The sequence below is a fragment of the Lissotriton vulgaris genome, chromosome 2_1, assembly GCF_964263255.1.
Source record: "Lissotriton vulgaris chromosome 2_1, aLisVul1.2, whole genome shotgun sequence".
In the NCBI taxonomy this organism is placed as follows: Eukaryota; Metazoa; Chordata; class Amphibia; order Caudata; family Salamandridae; genus Lissotriton; species Lissotriton vulgaris.
In genome coordinates this window covers 1,693,525,476-1,693,549,789 of record NC_141687.1, presented here as the reverse complement: position 1 = coordinate 1,693,549,789, position 24,314 = coordinate 1,693,525,476, and the positions used below count along the sequence as shown (strand labels likewise).

Sequence of the window (24,314 nt, the reverse complement as noted above, 5' to 3'; positions counted from 1 at the left end):
CTCCAAATCTAATGATTCCATTTCCATTGCCTCCTCGCCGACATCATCATCACGCTCAGCAGCTTCTCGGGATAGGGTCAAAATGTCTCTTTGCTGCATGCCCGGTGGGGCTGCAGTGACCTTTGTGATGACTGCCTCGTCGTCATCGTGAGAGGCTTCATCACCAGCAGTATCTGTCACTTCTTGTTGAGCCTCATCACACTCCATAGGTTTGAGTTTTTGGACGACCTTCCTTTTACGCTTAGGTACCGGTGGCAGATCATGGTGTGCCTCTGCCTCACTGTCAGACCGCAGTTGTCGTGGTTCCCAAGACAGATCACTTGCACCAGAACGAGGTGGGCTTGAAGAAGATGTAGACACCCCCCTTGATCTTTTCCTTGCTAGGGATGTGGAAGACAATGAATGATCATCAGGAGGAGTGGCTTCCAATGATACCTCAGCTTCATTGTCGATTTCCAAATGTGCCCCTACTTCGGGAGGAACAACTATTGTGGGCACTTGTGAACGTCCATGCACCTTTGCTTGCGCATCTCCTTTTGCTGCCTCTCCTTCCACATGTACTTGGGCGTGTACTTGCACATGGTGTTGTTGTTGCGGCTGTGGTTGTTCAACACTTGTCAGATGAGTTACAACAACCTGTGTTGATTCAGGGACATTGCTGCTACTTTCTTGCGATGAGCCAACATCACTGGTCGATGGTGATTGGAGAAGTACACTGACTGCCTCTGAAGCACTCAAGGGCTTTGACTTAAGTTGGCGTGGTGGTGGAGGCACTGAACCCAATGGAGCAGGGGTGCTGCTCTCAGGTTGGTCCCCAGCAGATCCTGCTGCTGCAGGCGTACTTTTTCTTTTGCTCCCAAAAAAAGTGGCGGGTGACACACCAGCCTCCTTGGTAACTTGCTTCTTCTGCTCCTTACTAGCAACTTTCTTGCTAGAGGAGCTACGGAGAACTTTCTTTGGGGGCGGGGCCATCTTCTTCAGAGCAGGTCAGACAGCAGGCCGCAGTTGCACGAATTGTAGAGTTGTCTGAGGCCAGACGTGACGTCGCGTGACGTTATGCTGCACACACACACCGCTGCAGGACTTCTTCCTGGCACTGGTGGTTCTCTTGAGTCTTGTGCACCTAAAAAAAATGGAAGACAGAGGAACATCAGTTCAGTTATAGAGCACAAAAAAATCGAAAAACACTGCAAAATCAGCACAATCCCAATCCATCCATGCCCTCCATAATGTTTAAATTCAAGACAACCCACAGAAAGACTAGGCCCATGCAAGACTCACTACCCCTGGGCATAAATAAAGGTTGAAAAGTAGGCAAAATGGTTGGAGGCCTAACAACAAAGCCTGCATTCAAAATGGCCACTTGCCTGCCAAGCACATGGCCAGTGCCTGTAGCTGCACTCAAAATGGCCACCAGCCTCATGGCATGTCCCTCCCCATGAACACCCCCAAAAATCGAAAAACACTGCTAAATCAGCACAATCCTATTCCATCCATGGCCTCCATGATGTTTAAATTCAAGACAGCCCACAGAAAGACTAGGCCCATGCTAGACTCAAATACCCCTGGTGAAAAGGCCCCAACAACAGGTCAAAAATCGAAAAACACACAATTGTACAAAAAAAAAAATTCGAAAAACACAGAAAAATCAGCACAATCCCAATTCATCTATGGCCTCCATGATGTTTAAATTCAAGACAACCCACAGAAATACTAGGCCCATGCAAGACTCACTACCCCTGGCATAAATAAAGGTTGAAAAGTAGGCAAAATGGTTGGAGGCCTAACAACAAAGCCTGCATTCAAAATGGCCACTTGCCTGCCAGCACATGGCCAGTGCCTGTAGCTGCACTCAAAATGGCCACCAGCCACATGGCATGTCCCTCCCCATGAACACCCCCAAAAATCGAAAAACACTGCAAAATCAGCACAATCCCATTCCATCCATGATGTTTAAATTCAAGACAGCCCACAGAAAGACTAGGCCCCATGCACCACTCACTACCCCTGGTCAAGGCCCCAACAACAGGTCAAAAATCGAAAAACACAAAATTTTACACAAAAAAAAATCGAAAAACACAGAAAAATCAGCACAATCCCAATTCATCTATGGCCTCCATGATGTTTAAATTCAAGACAACCCACAGAAATACTAGGCCCATGCAAGACTCACTACCCCTGGCATAAATAAAGGTTGAAAAGTAGGCAAAATGGTTGGAGGCCTAACAACAAAGCCTGCATTCAAAATGGCCACTTGCCTGCCAGCACATGGCCAGTGCCTGTAGCTGCACTCAAAATGGCCACCAGCCACATGGCATGTCCCTCCCCATGAACACCCCCAAAAATCGAAAAACACTGCAAAATCAGCACAATCCCATTCCATCCATGATGTTTAAATTCAAGACAGCCCACAGAAAGACTAGGCCCCATGCACCACTCACTACCCCTGGTCAAGGCCCCAACAACAGGTCAAAAATCGAAAAACACAAAATTTTACACAAAAAAAAATCGAAAAACACAGAAAAATCAGCACAATCCCAATTCATCTATGGCCTCCATGATGTTTAAATTCAAGACAACCCACAGAAATACTAGGCCCATGCAAGACTCACTACCCCTGGCATAAATAAAGGTTGAAAAGTAGGCAAAATGGTTGGAGGCCTAACAACAAAGCCTGCATTCAAAATGGCCACTTGCCTGCCAGCACATGGCCAGTGCCTGTAGCTGCACTCAAAATGGCCACCAGCCACATGGCATGTCCCTCCCCATGAACACCCCCAAAAATCGAAAAACACTGCAAAATCAGCACAATCCCATTCCATCCATGATGTTTAAATTCAAGACAGCCCACAGAAAGACTAGGCCCCATGCACCACTCACTACCCCTGGTCAAGGCCCCAACAACAGGTCAAAAATCGAAAAACACAAAATTGTACAAAAAAAAAAATCGAAAAACACAGAAAAATCAGCACAATCCCAATTCATCTATGGCCTCCATGATGTTTAAATTCAAGACAACCCACAGAAATACTAGGCCCATGCAAGACTCACTACCCCTGGCATAAATAAAGGTTGAAAAGTAGGCAAAATGGTTGGAGGCCTAACAACAAAGCCTGCATTCAAAATGGCCACTTGCCTGCCAGCACATGGCAAGTGCCTGTAGCTGCACTCAAAATGGCCACCAGCCACATGGCATGTCCCTCCCCATGAACACCCCCAAAAATCGAAAAACACTGCAAAATCAGCACAATCCCATTCCATCCATGATGTTTAAATTCAAGACAGCCCACAGAAAGACTAGGCCCCATGCACCACTCACTACCCCTGGTCAAGGCCCCAACAACAGGTCAAAAATCGAAAAACACAAAATTTTACAAAAAAAAAAAATCGAAAAACACAGAAAAATCAGCACAATCCCAATTCATCTATGGCCTCCATGATGTTTAAATTCAAGACAACCCACAGAAATACTAGGCCCATGCAAGACTCACTACCCCTGGCATAAATAAAGGTTGAAAAGTAGGCAAAATGGTTGGAGGCCTAACAACAAAGCCTGCATTTAAAATGGCCACTTGCCTGCCAGCACATGGCCAGTGCCTGTAGCTGCACTCAAAATGGCCACCAGCCACATGGCATGTCCCTCCCCATGAACACCCCCAAAAATCGAAAAACACTGCAAAATCAGCACAATCCCATTCCATCCATGATGTTTAAATTCAAGACAGCCCACAGAAAGACTAGGCCCCATGCACCACTCACTACCCCTGGTCAAGGCCCCAACAACAGGTCAAAAATCGAAAAACACAAAATTTTACAAAAAAAAAAAATCGAAAAACACAGAAAAATCAGCACAATCCCAATTCATCTATGGCCTCCATGATGTTTAAATTCAAGACAACCCACAGAAAGAATCAGTCCACCCACCACTGAGTACCCCTGGGAAAAGGCCCCAAAACAGCAAAAAAATCGAAAATCCCAAAATTTTAGTTGCAGCAACTGTAATGCCCCAAACAAACTTACTTGTAAAATTTCTAATCCAACAGTGATCCAAAGAAAGTCAAAAAGGCCTCAAATCCAAAGATCCAGCAGCATCCACAAAAGGTAATCCTTCCAGGTCCACATCCGAATGAAAAGTGACCAGGAGATGGACAAAGCACTGGGAGGAGCCTGCTGAACAGGAACAGGAAGTTGAAGACTATGGGGCACTTCCTTCCTCCCACCCCCCTGCCCCCCTCCCCAAAATGGACTCCTCGCTAAAAAAGTGCAGGCAAATGTCAAACTAAGGAGTTATTCACATAAAAATCATCATTTCTAGAAGGTTTATGCTGCTTGCTGGTGGATTTCTTGTGCAGAATTGCAAATTTATATTTTCGCGCGCCGCATCTCAAATCTCGCAATTTGCGAAGTACCGCGAGACGTGATCTCGCCGTACTCGCGTTGACAAACTCTCGCTGGCAAGCCGCGATGACGTAATCGCGCTCGCCAATTCCCGCGGGATCACACAGCAAGATCCAAAATGGCGCAGCACTCGCAAACTATCGAAAAAAACAACTCGGCAAACGATGATAAACGCCGCGCGCCGCAAAAATTGTATCACCAACGCCGCGCGCCGCCAAAAAAATCCGCTGCGTGCGAATTTGCGGATTTTGCGGGAAATCCGCAAATCTCGCGGATTGCGGATTTCCCGAAAATCCGCAAAATCCGCGAGCGGAACGGATTTTCCGCCCACGCTTAGCCGGCACCCGCCTTCCTGTGCCCCGTTCCCGCCCCCCTACCGCTGCCTCGGTTTAGTTGGTGCTCTCCGCATCCTCGAGTTTTAAAATATGTTATGGAATTCCTTCTTCCCCATTCGGTTTCTGACCGTCCTTTTCGAACATACTCTCTTTCATTTCGTCTCCTGTTTTTCTGGTTCACCGATGCCTTCATTTTGTTATTGTTTCTTTTACTTGCTCCCTATTTGGATTCCTTCCTCACTTTATCTCATTGTCGTGGTTACTCTGCCATTTTTTTATTCTCCCTTCAAATACAATTTTCGTCGTTTCCCTTTTTTATCATTTAAGTTCCACTACATCTATTTTTTTTCTTTCTTTCGTCACGCATGCTGCCTCGTTGGTACATCTCAAACGCACACCGTTTTCTCGATTTCTACCGCTTTCACTCTCATTCGATCCACCCTCTCCCCCGTACTTTCGTTCGCCCGCTCTCTTACCTTGGAAGCGGTGGCCGAGGTAGCGGTAGCGGTGCAGCAGCCAGGGGTAGAAGCTGGCCGGGTCCCCCCGCTGCTGGGCGGAGGCGAAGAGCGGGCCCCGGGCAGGTGGTGGTGGTGGTGGGCGGCCAGGCCCGGGTGCTGCTGGTGGTGGGGGTGGTGCGCCGGGGGGGCCTGGCTGCCGGCCTCGGGCGGGAAGAGCAGCTCCCCGTGGCCCCCGGGGTGCGGGTGGTGGAAGCCCTGCAGGAAGGGGTGCATGGGGGGCCCCGCATAGCTCAGCGCGGCCGGCCGGATGGGCGACGGCTCCTCGGGCGACGGCGTGTCCTTGGCCACCAGGGACTCGATGGTGAAGCAGCGCTTGGGCGCCGGCTGGAACATGCTGCACCCGGCGCACCCCTCCTCCGGGGGAGGGGAGGGGGTCGTCCACGGGCCTCTCCTGCCCGACAACCGCGGAAGTGCAGCGAAACCCAGTCAAAACTCGGAGGAAAAGCGGGAGCAATCGGACGAAGTGCAGGGGGGCGCTCCGAAGTTGTGGAAGTGCGGCAGAACCTAGTCCGGTGCAGGAGGAGGTGCAGCAGAGCCCAGCGGACGGCCAGTGCCCGAGGAAGTGCAGCAGATCCGGATCGGGGCAGGAGAAAGTGCAGCAGAGCCCGACTGACGATCAGTGGCGAGGAAGTGCAACTGGACCGGGTCCCAGAACCAGAGGACGCGCAGCACAAGCAGGTCCGAGCCTGGAAGAAGTGTTGCAGAACCAAGGCAGGCGCAGGAGAACCGCACCGGACCCGGGTTAGGTGCAGGAATGCACCTATATCTGGCTGAAGTGCCGCAGAATCCGCAGGAAGTGCAGCTGCACTCTAGGTGTGGCACAGGCAGCGCGTGCAGACTGTCAAGAGGCAGGTACCCCTCACAGGCAGGCAGCAGGGTCCGGGCAGCAGCTCTGCCGTGATTGCCGCTGCACACTGAGGCTGGGCAGGCTCCAGCTGCTTCCCACTCCCCTCCAGTTCCGGGGGTGACAGGGGAGCTCCTCCCCTTGCAGCCGACTCGGGTCCCTAGTTCTGCAGATTGCGGGCGCTGATTCCAGCTGCGGGGGCGCGTGCTGCAGCCGCTCCTGTGCCTGGTCCGGGGCTCGCGCTCACCTTCCTTGTGCCGTGCGCGCCTGGGCTCGGCCTCCTTCATCCAAGGCCCCGTCACGTGGGCGGTGTCCCTCGGGCCAGCGCGCGCCCATTGGCCTACCGTAGTGCTTCGGCTGGGCGGGGCTGTGACGTGCACTACGGAGCCCGGGATTTTGGAGGCTTGGAGCCTGTGTGGAGGGAGGGGGAGAGTGTCTGAGCACCGGGGAAAGGGTCAGAGGGCGGAGATGCACACTCCAGGGAGTTCGGCAAGTGTAGCAAGTCAAGTGCATGTGAGCTAAGAGCAGTGGCGAGGATCCCTGCCAAGTGCAGCCGAGCCAAGTGCAGCCATACCCAGTACAACCAAAGTTCAACCCACGCCAGAGCATCTGCTCCAGGTACACAAGAGAGGAGTACAACAAAGCAGTCTTGCCAAGTTCAATTAAGGTAAATGGCATCAAACTAAGTGAAATGTAGACACTTGTTAAGCGCAACTGAGTTGAATGCAACGACCTCGAATGCAACCGAAATAAGTAACTCAAGCAAATGCTTTTATACCAAATGCAAACAACACGTGCAACATAGCAGAGTTTAGAAAAGTGCAATCCAGCCTAATGCAACTGAGAGTAGCTATGACCAGTATAACAGGCTGAAAGAACCCTGTTTACAGTTTCCAACTTGTGCAGTCTGCATTTCATGAATTAAGTCAGACAAATTCCTAGAAATATATATGAACTTTAAACCCCTTAAATACACAAAGAACAGGTGCTTGGCTTGAGTTGAGCCAGCAGCCCCTCTTGACAGGCTGTGGGGGGGGGGCTTTGTGTGGCTGTGTGTGGGGGGGCTCTGTGTGGGTGTGTGTGTGAGGAGGCCTCTGAGTGTGTTGGGGGGGCTCTCTGTGGGTGTTTGTGTGTGTCATTTGCGAGAGATAAAGCTAGTGGCATTGTAAATGACAATGCCATTTATTTATGTTAAAAAAACATAAATAAAAATATTGTCAAGAGCAATGCCAATAGCTCAAACTTTAACAAAGGCAAAACCATTGCATTGTAAATGCTTGTTCTTTCTTACTGTACGTAGAAATTGTCCCATTGACACAGATCTAAAGCCGTATCTTGTCAGACCTTAAAACGTGTCATCGGGTGTAATGTAATGCAGAGTGCGCATATATACTGGTTTAAACTGCTTTGGACATCCTAGAGTTCGAATTCTTTATTCCGTTTTGACGGTTTTAACACACTGTAATTTCAAAATATTTTATCAAAATACTAAACGTAAAGAAGAAATGCAGAGCGAGAAAAATTGGAACTTACTTGCATGTAGATATATGGTTGGATTACATATGCACTCCGCAATCCCTGCATTGTCATTGCACACCTCATCTCCCGCACACGCGGGTTCACAATTCAGCGCCTCTGGAATAAAAGAAAACAATAGATGTGAAGCGTGGGTAAACTCTGGGATTATTAAGGAACCTTAATGACAACGAGGCCAAATACCACACCAAAGCAGTTTCTAAGTGGTGTTTGCGCATCTCTCCACACTCGCTTGTGTTGTACACATTTTAGAGGAATTCTGAGTTAGTCTTCGCACCAACACGTGGCTTGAAAATGCAACCTCACGTTTGTATAATGAAATGAGATCATGTCTCTTTACGGCCTTCTAATCAATTAACCATTAAGCAACACATTAAGAAGCACCAACAAATAACCACAAATAACCATAAATTACATCCAGCCTTCTCATATACACATGTGCTCCTAAACCAATTGGCATGGCAATTCCATAAAACAGTGTTTTGTGTATTGAATGCAAATGTGTTGGGTTTGTACGGTTTTATTTTGGCGCTGGCGGTCGCTGATGAATTTATCAGGATTTACAGGTTTCAGGGCCTGAAATTGGACGTCAGTTCTTCGTGCCTACACGCAACCATATCTAGCTGGGAGATGCTGCATGTATTTGGAGGTGGTTGTGCTTGCATGAACCCCACACACTCTCTAGCTGCTAAAGAGGATGGGGAGAGGGGGTCTCACGAGTCACGACACCACTGGTCGGTCTCATGTCTAAACATGCAGTTTCAGAGGAAAGTACCATTGCTATGTTCATATAGTGAATAATTGTTTGTGCTTTTTTATGTTTTGTGGTTACAATACAAATTATATAAATGGCATAGGATTCCATTGCTTCCAGTTGCGATTCAGTGGCGCTCCCTAGGTAAAGAATCACGGATGTACCACCCTTTAGTGCATTTAGGCTAGGTTTGCCCCACTGAGACCGGATGCAAGGACATTTTAAGGATTTTGGGGGCGGTGCCGAACGTATTTTGGGGGCCCATGTTCGGACCAGTGTTAAATTTAGGATTCGATGCCATCTCTTTCATTAGCCTTTGCCAGGTCACTCACTGACAGGCAGCACAGGCACACTCATCCACATTCTAAAGTCTGAATTCTAAATTCTAAAGTTGCTACATCAAATATTCAGGGATAGTGATTGTAACATAGCAGCAGCTTACTAATATTGCTACGAATAGTCTCTGTGACTCCCGCCATTTCTCATCTGTGAGGTTCTGTTTTGATCTAAAATTAACTTTTATATGGATGCTGCATGAAACATAAGCACAACATTTCTCTAAAAATGTCTGTAATACACATCACTCAGATAAATATATGAAAGGCAAACAGTATCTAAAACAATCTCTTTAAGAAATATTCAGGGTCATCATGGCAAGAGTCTCTGCGGAACAGAGTAGGCACTATCAGCTGCCCCCTGAAAGGCTGGGGCTCAGGGCACAGCCCACTTTGCCCATGCCTTAAACGCCTCTGGCTGATGTGACGTTGTTATTAGTAGGGCAATATTAGAACAACTCAAAAATAATATTAATATACAAAAGCCAAATACTGGAATTTTCAGTACTTGTATTTGACGGATTGTTTACCACACACCAAGTCGACAGCTGTATTCCAACAACCTGTTAACCTCAGACACCCAGCGAGACTCACCTGAGCAGCAGGTGATGTTTGAGAACCAGAATAATCCCGTGGGACAGCAAGGGGTTGTCGATGAATCACATGCAGCTGGAAGACAGGGGGTACCATCACTGCAGTAACACCCGACTCCATTAGTACATGCCCCATTACAACCGGTGGCTGCGCACAAGGGCACTGAGCTGCTTCCAGCTGCAAGAAGAAGGAAGAAGGAAAATGGTTGTTAAACAAGTGTTTAGAAACACACTGAACTCACTAGCGTTTAGGGGCACCCATTAGCTGTACAGGTGCGAGAGTTGTAAACACATGCACGCGTGCGTGCCCCCTCTGCTTTGGGGCCCAACGGGGGAGGTGGGGGAGGCAAACAGCACCGGCCAGAGACTCAAAAGTAGGTGTGATAAAGGTCGCTTTATTGTAAGCAGGTGCACCTTCCTTACACAATGAAAACCCTTGGCCTGTGCTGTACAAAACTAGACCTCACTAAATATGTAATTTCCTGACAAACCCCCCACCCCCTCCCCTAAACTGGTTCCCCCAATCCACAAACAGTAAACAATTAGCAAAAACATCAATTTGCCTCTCCACCTGGCTAAATACTTTATTGTGCTTGACCTACCCCCCGGTAATCCAAAAACAGATCTCCTACACTTCCCCCATATATTAGGAACAACCGCCCCCAAAGGCAGAAAATCACACCCACACACCTGTTCCAGCGACACGACCAAACCCCACAACCATCGAACTAACCCCCGATGCAACGGCCCCCAAGAAAACTCCTTCCAAAAAACACCACCGCACACCACAAAAAACCCTACTACACCCTGAAAAAAGACCATCACCCAACCCCCTGCCCCCTAGGCCTCAAAACTTGAACCCCCTATCAGCTGAAAGAAAACCCAGGGTCGAAGGGAGGGAAAATAATTACGTCTGCCACACCCCCGCCCGGCTGCTTGTCACAAGCTACCAAAATGGCGTCCTATGACACAAAATGGCCGGTTTTAAAGGAACCCAGCCCAAATGCAGCCAGAAACTAGCCCACCCCAGCCCAAGGCTACCAACTAGCCCAAAACCAGCCCACATACAGTGCTGGCTCTACCCCCCCCCCTCCCCCGGCCCCAAAACCCCCCCGGGGGTGGCAGGCCTCCCGCTGGTTGGCCGCACCCCCCAAGCCCTATTTCGTCCTATTGTTTATAGGTGCTGGCACTTGGTCATACAGACGAAATTCGCCAATATTTCTACAGAATGACCACGAAGAACGCAAAAAGATTCTAAAATGACCTAGAGAAGAGATTCTGCCTTTTTCAATAATGAGAGCAGCGTTTCTACGCATGTTTTCTGACGCCCATCCCTTTACCCGGGTTACCCCAAGACGCTTTTCATCTTCAGTCGTCTTGGTTTTCTGTACATCTTCCACCCTCAACAAAGACCTGAAGTACAGCTCAATGAGGACTCCACTGCTGCTGTTACTACAAATGACAAGATAGGTATTATAATAAAATGTCACTATTAATGCTGTTACTATTATTATTATTTTAGATGTTATTAACCCCTTCAATGCTGATGACGAGCTCAGCTCGTCATCAGCCACGGGTGGCGTGTGCTGATGACGAGCTGAGCTCGTCATGTAACGCCATATTTTTAAAAATGCTGCACAGCGCAAAAATCACCGCAGCAGCGATGTGGTTAATAAATAAATAAAAATACCCCTTCACAGTAGACACCGAATAAAAAAGTCACTGTTAATGCTGTTACTATTATTATTATTGTTTTAGATGTTATTAATAAATAGATAAAAATACCCCTTCACAGCAGACACCAACCCCATCGGAATTATGAGATGTGTATAACTCTTGATTTTCATCCAGGAGATTTCGACAGCCAGGGTCTCCGTCTGAAATTCTGGCCTAAAATGAGGAATTACCAGGGGATTTGGACCAGGATCCACCTTTTAATTCCTCCCTTCTGAGTAGACCCTCAAGGTTCAACTCACGCTGGAGTCACCGGTACCCCCGTGTCCCGGTATCGGGAACTCAGTGGTGGGAACAATCTGCTCCTTTTCCTGGCCACTCACAATGAGGGCCATAGTGAAGGAAGAAGCCCAGATTATCGGCCTCAGTCTGATTGGCGCAGTCTTTTGCTGCTGGTGACATTGCCTTGGGGTAAACAGATTCTGCACATAGTGGTTTTTACATCAGCTTCATTTTGCCTCCTTAGTCTGAGTTATGCAGGCCTAAATGGCATGTAACGTGTGGTTTTTACAGTACCTATTAACTGCCTGTTTTCCCATTACTGGCACATAAATTTGGAATGAGGAGGAAATGTACACATGAGGGAATTTTGCAGACTATTATCATGGGAGTAAGTACAATTTAAGCTCAGGTAGGAATCAAAAATCGGGTTGAAAGCCCACCCGCATCTGATTTGTTGACTTTCAGATTAGGGGCCTATAATGATAGCAGTTCATATTGAGGTCACTGTTGGCGTAAACTCGCACATAGATCATTGCTGGATTAAGATGAAACTCAGGGCGCTGCAGGAGAAAGCCTGTGGTGGGTGTGCTTCTGGGGGAAGCCCACCTTAAGGACAAGGCCTTAGAACCGTTGCACTGGCTGCAGGCTGGACTGTTGGAAGAAGTGCACAGAGAGACCTCTCCTGACTTCTGGTGAAAGCGAGCTCACAACGACAGCATACATGGAGGAAGCTCACACTGTGAGCACTACCGCAGGAAACGTATTCAGGGGCAACCCAGGAGGAAATGTTACACCGAGGGGCTGACGTCAGATGCTCATACTAAGATCTTAGCTGTGTCAAGCTCTACAGGCCTTCGGACAGAAGATCACACTGGCAGTGCACATGGAGCAACTTCAATCTATCAGGGGTACCCATAGGGCAGTCCTGGGGGAATGACAGATTGAGGGCACTGCTAGAGAACATTTACACTGAGGGGCTAAAGTAGGAAGCTCACAAATGAGAGCACCGCTGGTTATAGCTCACTACAGAGCTCCTTGCAGAAGATCTCAAAGAAGGGATTGGTGGTATAAGCATGAGCGAAAAGCATTAATGTAGATGCTCATATAGTGTTGCGCTCTAGTCTCCGGCGCACGGCGTGATGACGTGCCGTGCCGGAGCAAGAGCGGAACACTGGCGCATGCGCGCAGGGCGAACAAGAAAGCGCGCGAAGGAAAAAAACGGCAGTAGCGACCGGAGCTTGAGAGAGTTAGACGCTCGGCGCTCTTTGTGTTAGCGAACTCAAATTGAATATAATAAAGATACTGCTCTGCACATCCTGGCATCCTGTCCTCTGTGGGGAAGTATATGACATCATTACAGTGGCGACGAGGACTGGGAGCTCCCCACCGACCCCAAGCAACGCCACAGGAGAAGCAGCAACACAAGGACAAGGCTATCTGAGCAGGTCAGAGATAGTAGAGAGAGGCACCACATGGTGAGCTCGCTCAGAGCAGCAGCGCTATTCACAACAGAGCGTGGCAGCAGCGTAAGACCACAGCAGCCTGCACCCACGTGGCACCAAGCCACATCAGAGCAAGTCAGAGCCAGCACAGCGTGCAGAGGGGCACGCAGCTGAGATCCTGGCAGAAAGAAGGGATAGTGATAGGGAGGAAGGTGAAGCACACCTCCCCAGCTCCACACGAGGCAGATCTGTCAGTGCACCGGGCAGTCCCAAAAGCCAGGGAGAAGACTCTGACAGAGAAGGGAATTCCAGCACACCAGGCAGCCCAGGGAACCAAGACGGAGGACCCAGAACAGCGCCCAGAATGAGCAACCAGGCAACATCACTAACGGCACCCATCCCCCTTCCTACCCAGACCAGGCGAACACCTGATGAAGTGGGAGGACTGGAGGGAGTATTTCAAGAACTATGTGGAAGCTTTGGAGGATGAAAGCGGCGAGCCGTTCCCCAGCGCAAGGAAGAAGAGGTTACTCCTACACAACCTGGGCCCGGAAGGTGTACGTGTGTTCGCGAACATCGTCCCAAAAGAGGGATCAGACACGGACAATGACATCTTCAAGAATGCTCTGGAAGACCTGGACAACCACTATCGTCCGGCGGTATGTGTATCCATCGACCGGTACAACAAAGAAAGCAGGAAGAAGGAGAATCAATAGACGACTACGTGGCAGCTTTGAGGCGTCTGGCCATCACGTGCAAGTATGGGAAACTACAGGACGAATACATTAAGGACCAAATAGTCATGCACACCACGAACAAGTCAGTCCAAGACACGTTGTGGGCGCAGGGAGAAGTGTCGCTCAAAGACGTAATTGCAATGGTAAAGAAAGCGGAACTTTCAAAACGCTGCGCAGAGGCATCCAAAAAGGAGAGCACGCAGAAGCAGATGGTCAACAAAATAGACGACGCTCCTTCGGCCAACAGGCAAAAGGGATCTACAGGAGAAAGAAGGCAAGATTTCAGATGGACGGGGAAACATGCATCACCTGGAAGACAGCCCAAGATCAGCAAATTTTCGTGCTACAGGTGCGGGAGGAGAGCTCACTCTGCGCAAGACAAACGGTGTCCAGCGTTTCGTGCCAGATGCTCCTTTTGTGGCCTGGTTGGCCATTTCGAGAAAGTATGCCGCAAGAAAGGGAAGAAATCCATGGTGAAGTGCATAGGGCAGTCCCTGTCAGAGGACCAGACGGAGGAGGACCAGGAGGATGACGACATGGTCTTGTGCGTCGAAGAACAGGTGCTGGAAGTAACAGGAAAACGATCAGACAAGCCACGCACGGACATGCTGATCGGAGGAGTGAAGGTCCACATAGTAATTGACTCGGGATCCCCATACTCCATCGTTCAATGATCTGTATGGGAGGAAGACTTTGTGCCCACCCTGGGTCCACAGTTAAACCCACCGGACATACGACCCATTTCGTATACCAGCAATGCTATTCTCATGGTGGGCTTCCGTGCCCTAAAATTTGAATTTAGGGGTAGATCAGCGATCTGCAAGCTGTATGTAGCGGAGCGAGGACCATCAGTGCTAGGTTGGAGAGACCAGGGCGACCTGGGAGTAAAATTGGATCCAGGAGACAAAGAGCAAATCCTTTTGACGGAAGACGGCCGCTGGCCACAGCACGACAAATTGAAGCAGACCTTCCCCAAGGTGTTTGGAGGCACGGTTGGGAAACTGGAAAAGTTTGTGCATAAAATACTCCTCAAGGACGATGCCCGCCCGGTGTCCCACAAGGTCAGGAACATCCCCATCGCCATCAAAGACGCAGTACATCTGGAACTCCAAAGATTAGAAGAACAGGGGACAATAGAACCGATTGACAGCTCAGAATGGCTAGCCCCCTTGGTCGTAGCCAGGAAGCCAAATGGCAAGGTACGTTTATGTGTGGACCTCCGCGCGCTCAACAAATGTCTAATTGTGGAAAAATTTCCCCTACCAAGGATTGAGGAGATGCTAGCAAGAACAAAAGGAGTGACTTGGTTTTCTACAATCGACCTCACTTCAGCGTATCATCAGATTGACTTGCACCCATCGAGCAGGAAATTAACCTCATTCATCACACCCTTCGGGTGTTATCAGTTCCGCCGCATGCCATTTGGTCTGGCATCTGCGGCTGCGGTATTCCAGAAGTTAATGCACCGCCTATTCAATGACCTGCCAGGGGTGCAGTACTTTCAGGACGACATCCTGATCATGGGAGCCAATCAAGAAGACCATGACAAGAAACTGACAAGAGTACTCACTGTGCTGCAAGAAAAAGGGCTCACGGCCGAATGGAGTAAGTGCAAGCTGGGAATGTCATCAGTCACCTATCTCGGACATGAAATAGGGAGTCAAGGAATATCCCCCAAAAGGCAAAATGTAAAAGCCATTTGCGATGCCAGACCCCCAGTCAACAAGTAGGAAGTACGGTCATTCCTCGGAATGGCGGAGCATTATAGTAAATTGGTAAGACACTTCGCCACCAAGACTCATAGACTCCAACAGCTCATCAGGGACAAGTCGTTGTTTAAATGGGATGAAGAGGCACAGAGTGAATTTTGAAGGTCTGAAGAGCGACATAAGTGGAGCAGTACCCCTGCACGGATATGACCCGACCGGCAGCACCATATTGACAACCGATGCCAGCGAAAAAGGCTTGGGGGCCGTGCTTGCACAGGAAAGGAAGGATGGCACAGTGGAAACACTCAGCTTTGCATCCAGAGTATTGTCTCCCACTGAACAGAAATACAGTGTCATAGAAAAAGAGATGCTGGCGGTCACATGGGCCATGGGAAAATTTAGACAATTCATTTGGGGCACTCACTTCAAGCTGCAAACAGACCATAAACCTCTAGTCAAAGTGTTGACCTCCTGCGGCCACGACACAGCCACACCACGCATTGCAAAAATGACACTCAAGTTACTAGACTACACCTATGATGTGGAGTACTTGCCAGGGACACGGAACAAAGTAGCGGATTATTTGAGCAGGGCCTCAGGCATGGAAGAGGCGCCGACTGTCCTGCCTGGCACGGATGAAATGGTGGCGGAAATGAATGACTCAGCAGGCAAGAATGGGCCCAAGCCTACAAGAATGACGGTGAAATGAAAGAAGTCAAACAGTATCTGATCCAGGGGTGGCCAGAAAAAAGGCATCTCAAAGCCACCTTAAGGAAATACTACGAAGTAAGAGAACAACTCTCGGTGAGTGATTCAGGCATCTTCGTGTACCGGGGGGATAAAGTAATCCCTCCAGCGACACTGATTCCTCTGCTACTGGGTCAGTGTTAGACCTGGCACCTTGGCGTGAGTTTCCCTTCCACTTTTTGCTGTTGTGCCTCAGATGTTTTGCTGTTTTTGCTGGTGTTCGCCGCTCAGGGCACTGCGCCACGGCCAATCCGTGCCGCAGTGCAAGTGCTCCCTATGAAAAGTATAACTGTGTTTGGTATCCCTGATTGGTTCATTGGATTTACTGTCAGTCCCCAGTAAAGTGCACCAGGAGTGCCAGGGCTTGTAAATGCCAATACTGCTAGTGGGCCTGCAGCGCTGGTTGCGCCACCCACAGAAGCAGCCTTAAAATGTGTCTAGGGTCTGCCATTGCAGAACCTGCGTGCAGTCTGGTACTGTCATGCTGGCTGGGCAAGTGCACACACTTGCCAGCCATAAAACCTTCCCTTAACTTCATATTAGTCACCCCTATGGTAGGCCCTAGGGCAGGGTGCATTGTAAGTGTAAGGTAGGACATGCCCTGATGTGTGTGGCATGTCCTAATAGTGAATTACAGCCAAATTCGTTTTTCACTATTGTAAGGCTACCTGCTACCCTTAGGCCAGGATGGGCTGCTGGAATTATTACACTCTATAATCCCAGCAGACTCAGGGAACATGGTAGAAATTAATGTTTAGTATGCCTGAACTCAGAATAATAAAATATTTCTTTTAGTAAAGTTTATTTTAATATCCTGGGTTTGCAAATGCTACTTTTAGAAAGTTAGCATTTGCTTGTCTAACCATTTCAGTCCGCCTCTGCTCTTGTGTGTATCTGACTGTCTGAGTGTGTGAGTGACAGGGCTGGGAGTTGACAGGTTGTGAATAGCAGGATGACACCTTAGTGGGTGGTGGGAGTTTCCCCTGAATGATGCATCTGGCTGTGCTCTGCCACCACAATGCTGGCTCCGCCCCCCTGGGGAGCGACTGATGACTCAGCCTGCACCTGGCCCAGGAAGGGCGAAGCCCCATCATCAAGGTACTCCTGGCTGCCCCTGTCCACACAATGCTGGCTCCACCTCCTGTGGAGCGTCTGATGTGCCTGCCCCTCACACTGAAAGCAGAAGCCAGATTACACCCATCAAGGACTCAGAGACTGAAAGGGGCTATGCAAAGGCCCCCCTGGCCTGTAAGAACAAAAGAAACTGTGTATAAAAGTAGGAGCCCTGCTCCTTGTAAATCAGAATCCTGTTTTACCACGAAGGACCTCTGCCCGCCTAGAAGGAGAAGAGACGCTGGGAGAACTGGCCTGCTGCTTGCCTTGCTGAGAAAGGAGAGGAAAAGACTTGTTAAGAAAAGACTTTGCTGCTTTGTGCTTAAACATTCTCCAAGGGCTTGACTGAGCTTGCCCCCTGACCTGAGCCACAGGACCATCTGGCTCAACCTGCCCTCTGCTCGTCTGCCGGTAATTAACCGGGATATCTACTACTGCCGGAGCTGTGACCTTGGTGCCCCCCAGCCCCTCCCTGAGGCCGTGACCGACTGTGTCTCCTCGCCCCCGCCGAGGAAGAGCTCTGCTCCGTTGAGCCGCTCTCCCCCCGCTGAGGAGATCGCTGTGTTGACCGCCTGGGAAGGCTCGCTGCTGTGGTGCCCCCCAGCCCCTCCCTCAGGCCGTGACCAACTGTGTCCTCTCGTCCCCGCCGAGGAAGAGCTCCGCTCCGTTGAGCCGCTCTTCCCCCGCTGAGGGGATCGCTGTGTCGACCGCCTGGGAAGGCTCGCTGCGGTGCCTCACCCTCCCGCCAGAAATCCTTTGCTGGACTACAACAGACCCAGGGGACAGACCTCCGCTGGACGGACGCCTCGGGTGCCAGCCTCGCTCTGCCTGAGCCGCTGGGCACCTCGCATCTGTCACCGGAGAAAAGCCGCCACTGAGACTGCCATCGGGCTCGTGGCCCGCAACGTTACTTGAACCCCTTTGTTTTCTGCCCACTGCCCTGTTCACAAGCGCCCCCCGGCCTAAAGATCCGCTGTGGTGCGAGCCGCCCTTTCCAGCTGACTCGCACCGCTCTGTGTGCCTGCCTGCAGCTCCGCGCTGCGAGAGCGCTCCAGCCCCTCCCGCTGGAATCCCTTAGCTGTCGGTAAGCCGAGGCTGCAATCTACGCCCCTGCCCGAGTGACTGGGGCTGCGCTGGGTTCTTGGGCCTTCCCTCCTCCTGGACAGCCCTGAGGTCGGTGTTCCCCCCCCGTGTGGGTCCCGTAGACCAGGGGGGCCATCCACTCCACGAGACCCGGCCGGGCCGATCGCGCCTCACGCGGGAAGCGTGAGACTTGGCAGGGGGTCGGGATTTCACCCCTCTGAGGCGCCGCGGAGTGCGGCAAAGTGCATTGCAGGACCCCATAGGTCCTAGAGGGGTGGAAAAGTGCACCATCTGGTCAGAAACGACCAAGGAATTAAAGGAACACTGTGGAATACAACTTGAGATAAGAACAGTGCATTTTGAACTACAACTAAAAGAGAGCTTGCCTATTTACAACCTGTGGGCATACAGAAACGTTATTTGATCTTGTGATAAGTCTGTTCTAAAGAGTATATATAATTTTTACATAAAGAAGCATATTTTTATATACTCACAGCCTGGTGTCCATTTGTGGGGGGATTAGTGTATTTACTGTGTGTGTGATTACAAATGCTTAACTAAACAACGCCTGGAGAATAGCCTTGTCTGCTCACGCCACGCACCTAGAGGGTGAGTAAGGGTCATTCTAAAGGGGTCATCCTTCGCCCTGACTTAGAGGAGAGGGTCCCTGCTTGTCACAAGTGCATACTTGCGCCAACCAGAGACCCCCAATTCTAACATTGGACGCAGCGGTGAGGATTTGCGAATTTGCATTTGTAGTTTACATACAGTGAATTACTGATCACCACATAGTGAGAGGAGATCTATAACGCAGCCACAGGTTTCCAGTTTGTAATTTCGTTGAGACATCTGCCATTACTGAAGCCATGCGTGGCTCACTCCCTGCAGGAAGAGCGCTCTCTACCTTCTCTGGAGCAGAGGACATAGATTGGAGAGAGGAAGCCTTGAGGGAATTAACCAATGTCCAGCTAAAAGATCTCTGCACAAAAAGCAGAATTGCCAAAAGTGGATTGAACAACAAGACCCAACTCGTGACGGCGCTGAGAGCCTGGAGGGAGTCAAGAGATCCCCAGACCCCGGCAGAGATCATTCCACCAGATGGCACTGTGGAGCCCCCCAGAGGCCTGTCACCAGAGGAGCTGGCAGACAGGGCCGCAGAAAGGGCGCATGCAATGGAGATGGCAAAATTGGCTGGGCAAATGGAGATGGAGAAACAAAAGTTGGAAATGGACAAGCAAAGATTGGCCATGGAGGCGCAGCAACGCCAGCTGGACCATGACCTAAGAGTGAAGGAGTTGGAGCTGAGAGGTTCTGGAACGACTCCTTCTGGTGGCAGCACAACGCCGGTGCAGGTAGAGTCCAGGGTGTACATCCCCAAAGATGTAGTTAAGGAATTCTTTAAGGGGGATGACATAGGACAGTGGTTTAGGGCATATGAGGTAGCCATGTCCTCCCACCGGGTCCCTGACAAGGATTGGGGAGCGGGGTTGTGGGGGAGGTTCCTTAGCGAAGGGCGGGACACCCTGCTAGATTTGCCCACTGAAGAACAGCAGTCCTATCCCCGCATGAAAGAGGCCTTAATGACCAGGTATGGGCTTACCCCTGAAATGTACAGACAGAAGTTCAGGGACAGTGTAAAGCGTACTGGGAGTACATATGTGGAGTATGTGACTGGTTTTTGCAGAGCACTGGATGGTTGGGTGACGGGTAGCAAAGTGAATGATTTTCAAGGTCTCTTTGATTTAATTGCATGGGAGCACTTGTCTGATCACTGTTTTCCTGAGTTACGCCAGCACCTGATTGATAGCAAGCTGTCCAACCCGAGGAAGCTTGCTGAGGAGGCGGACCGCTGGCTCAGCACCAGGGTCCACAAGGGTCCAGTGGGAGACTCCGCCAAGCGTGGGCATGGTCCCCAGCAGAAGAGTGGGGGGGACAGGGGTAAACAAAGAGGGTTCCAGCGAGGCCCCCAAAGTAATCCCCAAGGGAACCAGCAGCGAGGTTCTCAGCCGCCCCCACCCCCTAAGCAGAATGGGGCCCCGACAGGTAGGCCTGTTCCAAAGGGGCCCTTCAATTGTTACAAATGTGGTGACCCAGGTCACATTTCCACTGACCCCAAGTGTCGCCTATTTGGTAAACCAGCACCCACTGGTGCTCCACCCCGACAAGTGACTAGTGTTCACTTGGGAGAAGAAGTAGCAGTCCCTGAGGGTGGAGATCCTGTTCAGATGACCCTAGTCTCGCTAGGAGACAGTGAGATGGTCCCTGAGAACTACCTGCCCTCTAACACTAAAAAATATGGGCAGGTGGTGACCATCAATGGTAAGAAAGCTGAGGCTCTTAGAGACACAGGAGCCAGTGTGACTGCAGTGAGGCAGCACCTGGTGTCTCAAGAGCAGGTTGTACCCCATGCCTACTGTAGGGTTATCAACGCTGATAATTCAGAGAGTCAGTGTCCGATGGCTCAAGTTCCCTTCGAGTGGGGGGGGGTCTCTGGTACTCTGCAGGTCTGTGTGAGGAAAGCCATGCCTGTAGACTGTTTGCTAGGGAATGACTTGGAAGACTCCCCTTGGGAAAAGGTGGAGAAGACGACTCACCTGAGGATGGTGGGTCTGCCTGACTGGGCGTGCGTGACCACCCGGTCAATGGCAGCCAGTAGGGGTGCTCAAGAGATCCTGGGGCCTGAAGGAGAGGCCCAGGAACCGGCCTTAGAGAGAAGGCGCAGGGGGCGCGGGAAACCGGCCCCTGTTGTTCCCACGGTCCAGGAGGAAGCAGACCCTGAGGGGGATGCCCTGGAGCCTACTGGGGAACAGATTGCTGAACTGGGGGACCTGCCTGAGCTGACCCATTGGCAGCAAGAAGGAGACCCCTCCAGGGAGGAATTCTGCAGGGAGCAGAAAGAATGCCCTTCTCTCGTGGGTATGCGGCAGCAGGCTGCAGACCAGGCCAATGGTGTTCAGGCCAAAACACATTATGTGTACTGGGAGAACGACCTCCTGTATTCAGAGCCTAAGGCTGCTGAACCTGGGTCAGCCCGTGTGCTGGTGGTACCCCAGAAGTTCAGAGCCTTCCTACTGGGGCTGGCTCACGATGTGCCTTTAGCAGGACATTTGGGGATGGACAAGACCTATGACAGGCTTGTCACCCACTTTTACTGGCCCCAAATGCACAAGAGCTCAGATGCTCATTGTAGGACCTGTCCAACTTGCCAGGCAAGTGGGAAGAGCGGAGGGAAGAACAAGGCTCCCCTCCAACCCTTCCCTGTGGTCGGTACGCCATTCCAGCGAGTGGGTATTGACATTGTTGGGCCTCTGGACCCCAAGACAGCCATGGGCAACAGGTTCATCCTGGTCTTGGTGGATCATGCCACCCGGTACCCTGAAGCCATCCCTCTGAGGACAGTGACGGCCCCCGTGGTGGGGCGTGCACTGATGGGAATTTTCTCACGAGTAGGATTCCCTCTAGAGGTGGTGAGCGACAGGGGGACGAACTTCATATCCAAGTATATGAAGTCCCTTTGGCAAGAGTGCGGTGTAACCTACAAGTTCACCACACCTTACCATCCCCAAGGAAACGGGTTGGTTGAGAGATTCAACCGAACCCTGAAGGGCATGATCATGGGCCTGGAAGGTCCAATGAGGCGTAAGTGGGACGTCCTCTTGCCATGCCTGCTCTTCGCATACCGCGAGGTGCCACAGAAGTCCCTAGGGTTCAGCCCCTTTGAACTGCTGTATGGTCACCCCGTGAGAGGACCCCTGAGTTTGGTAAAGGAAGGCTGGGAGCAATCTCCCAGGAAACCTCCCCAGAATGTATATAGCTACATGCTGGCCTTCAGAAACCAAACCAAGCGCTTCAGACAACTTGCTGAGGCAAATCTGGAAGCCAGCCAGGAGGAGATGAAGCGGTGGTACGACCAGAATGCCACTCTGGTAGAGCTTCAGCCTGGACAAGAGGTGTATGTCTTGGCCCCAGTGGAACCCTGTGCACTTCAGGATAAGTGGACAGGTCCATTTGAGGTTGTGGAGCGCAAGAGCCCAGTGACATACTTGGTGGACATGAAGACGCCGAGGAACCCTTTAAGGGTCCTACATGTCAACCGCCTCAAGCCCCACTTGAAAAGGTCCGAAGTGGGCATGTTGTTGGCCACTGATGATGGAATGGAAGAGGAGTCTGAGCCTCTTCCTGACCTCTTAGTGGCCTGTGAGAAAGATGGGTCAGTGGATGGAGTTAACCTCTCACCCACCCTGACCCCTGAGCAACAGGAAGACTGCCGCCAATTTCTGGGGCAGTTTCCAGATCTGTTCTCCCTGGTTCCTGGTGTCACAGATTGGTGCGTCCATGATGTGGACACAGGAGACAGCTTACCTGTGAAGCATAAGGCTTACAGAGTGGCTGACAGGGTCAGGGCCTGCATCAAGGAGGAGGTCTCCAAGATGCTTGCCCTTAGGGTGGTTGAGTCTTCCAGCAGTCCTTGGTCCAGCCCCGTGGTCTTGGTCCCAAAGGCTGCTGCGCCGGGAGCCACACCTGAACTCCGGTTCTGTGTGGACTACAGAGGACTCAATTCAGTCACCAAGACTGACGCGCACCCTATCCCCAGAGCTGATGAGCTCATTGATCGGCTAGGGGCTGCCCGGTTCCTCAGCACGTTTGATTTAACGTCTGGGTACTGGCAGATCGCCTTGACCGATGGGGCAAAGGAGAGGTCAGCATTTTCTACACCAGATGGGCATTTCCAGTTCTGGGTTATGCCATTTGGAATGAAGAATGCCCCTGCCACCTTTCAGCGGTTGGTCAACCAGGTGTTGGCTGGGCTGGATGAGTTCAGTGCCGCCTACCTGGATGACATCGCGGTGTTCAGTGGTACCTGGCCAGAACACCTGCGACACCTCTGGGAAGTGTTGACGGCCCTGCACAAGGCAGGCCTCACAATCAAGGCAAGCAAGTGCCAGATTGGGCAGGGTTCAGTGGTGTACTTGGGACACCAAGTGGGGAGTGGCAAGGTGGCACCCTTGCAACCCAAAATTGAGACCATCCTGGCTTGGGAACCCCCCAAGACCCAGACTGCAGTGAGAGCCTTCCTGGGGCTCACTGGGTATTACAGGAGGTTTGTCAAGGGCTATGGCACTATTGTGACCCCCTTGACAGAGCTGACTTCTAAGAAGCAGCCCAGGAATGTGATTTGGACTGACACCTGTCAGAAGGCTTTTGACACCCTGAAGACTGCCATGTGCACGGCGCCCGTGCTCCTGGCTCCTGATTTCTCCAAGGAATTCATTGTGCAAACAGACGCTTCAGAGCATGGTGTAGGGGCTGTTCTCTCACAGATGACTGAGGAGGGCTGGGACCAACCTGTGGCCTTCATCAGTAGGAGGTTACTTCCACGGGAAAGTAGGTGGAGTGCAATAGAGCGTGAAGCATTTGCTGTGGTCTGGGCGCTGAAGAAGCTAAGACCCTACTTGTTTGGGTCTCACTTCCGGGTTCAGACGGACCACAGGCCCCTCAGATGGTTGATGCAGATGAGGGGTGAGAACCCAAAACTGTTGAGGTGGGCCATCTCCCTACAGGGAATGGACTTTACGGTGGAACACCGCCCTGGCACAGATCACGCCAATGCTGATGGTCTGTCCAGATTTTTCCGCCTTAGTGATGTGGAACTCCCTGGGGAAGGGTAGTTCCCCCCACATTTCAGCTGGAGGGGACACGTGTTAGACCTGGCACCTTGGCGTGAGTTTCCCTTCCACTTTTTGCTGTTGTGCCTCAGATGTTTTGCTGTTTTTGCTGGTGTTCGCCGCTCAGGGCACTGCGCCACGGCCAATCCGTGCCGCAGTGCAAGTGCTCCCTATGAAAAGTATAACTGTGTTTGGTATCCCTGATTGGTTCATTGGATTTACTGTCAGTCCCCAGTAAAGTGCACCAGGAGTGCCAGGGCTTGTAAATGCCAATACTGCTAGTGGGCCTGCAGCGCTGGTTGCGCCACCCACAGAAGCAGCCTTAAAATGTGTCTAGGGTCTGCCATTGCAGAACCTGCGTGCAGTCTGGTACTGTCATGCTGGCTGGGCAAGTGCACACACTTGCCAGCCATAAAACCTTCCCTTAACTTCATATTAGTCACCCCTATGGTAGGCCCTAGGGCAGGGTGCATTGTAAGTGTAAGGTAGTACATGCCCTGATGTGTGTGGCATGTCCTAATAGTGAATTACAGCCAAATTCGTTTTTC

At 50.9% G+C, this 24,314-nt stretch overlaps 1 protein-coding gene and 1 pseudogene across 1 annotated transcript in view; both read right to left on the bottom strand.

The window, feature by feature from the left end:
• The window catches only part of LOC147733118 (uromodulin-like), a 279,622-nt gene extending 268,173 nt beyond the window's left edge, over window positions 1–11,449 (bottom strand). The window contains exons 1-3 of the mRNA XM_086955817.1: window positions 11,371–11,449; window positions 9,315–9,491; window positions 7,629–7,730 (exon numbers count right to left, since the gene is read on the bottom strand). Coding sequence (XP_086811943.1) covers window positions 7,629–7,730; window positions 9,315–9,491; window positions 11,371–11,449 — 358 coding nt within the window. The remainder of the gene's footprint in view (window positions 1–7,628; window positions 7,731–9,314; window positions 9,492–11,370) is intronic.
• LOC147733119 (homeobox protein EMX2 pseudogene) lies at window positions 5,052–6,190 on the bottom strand (annotated as a pseudogene).
• Window positions 11,450–24,314: the final 12,865 nt, after the last annotated feature.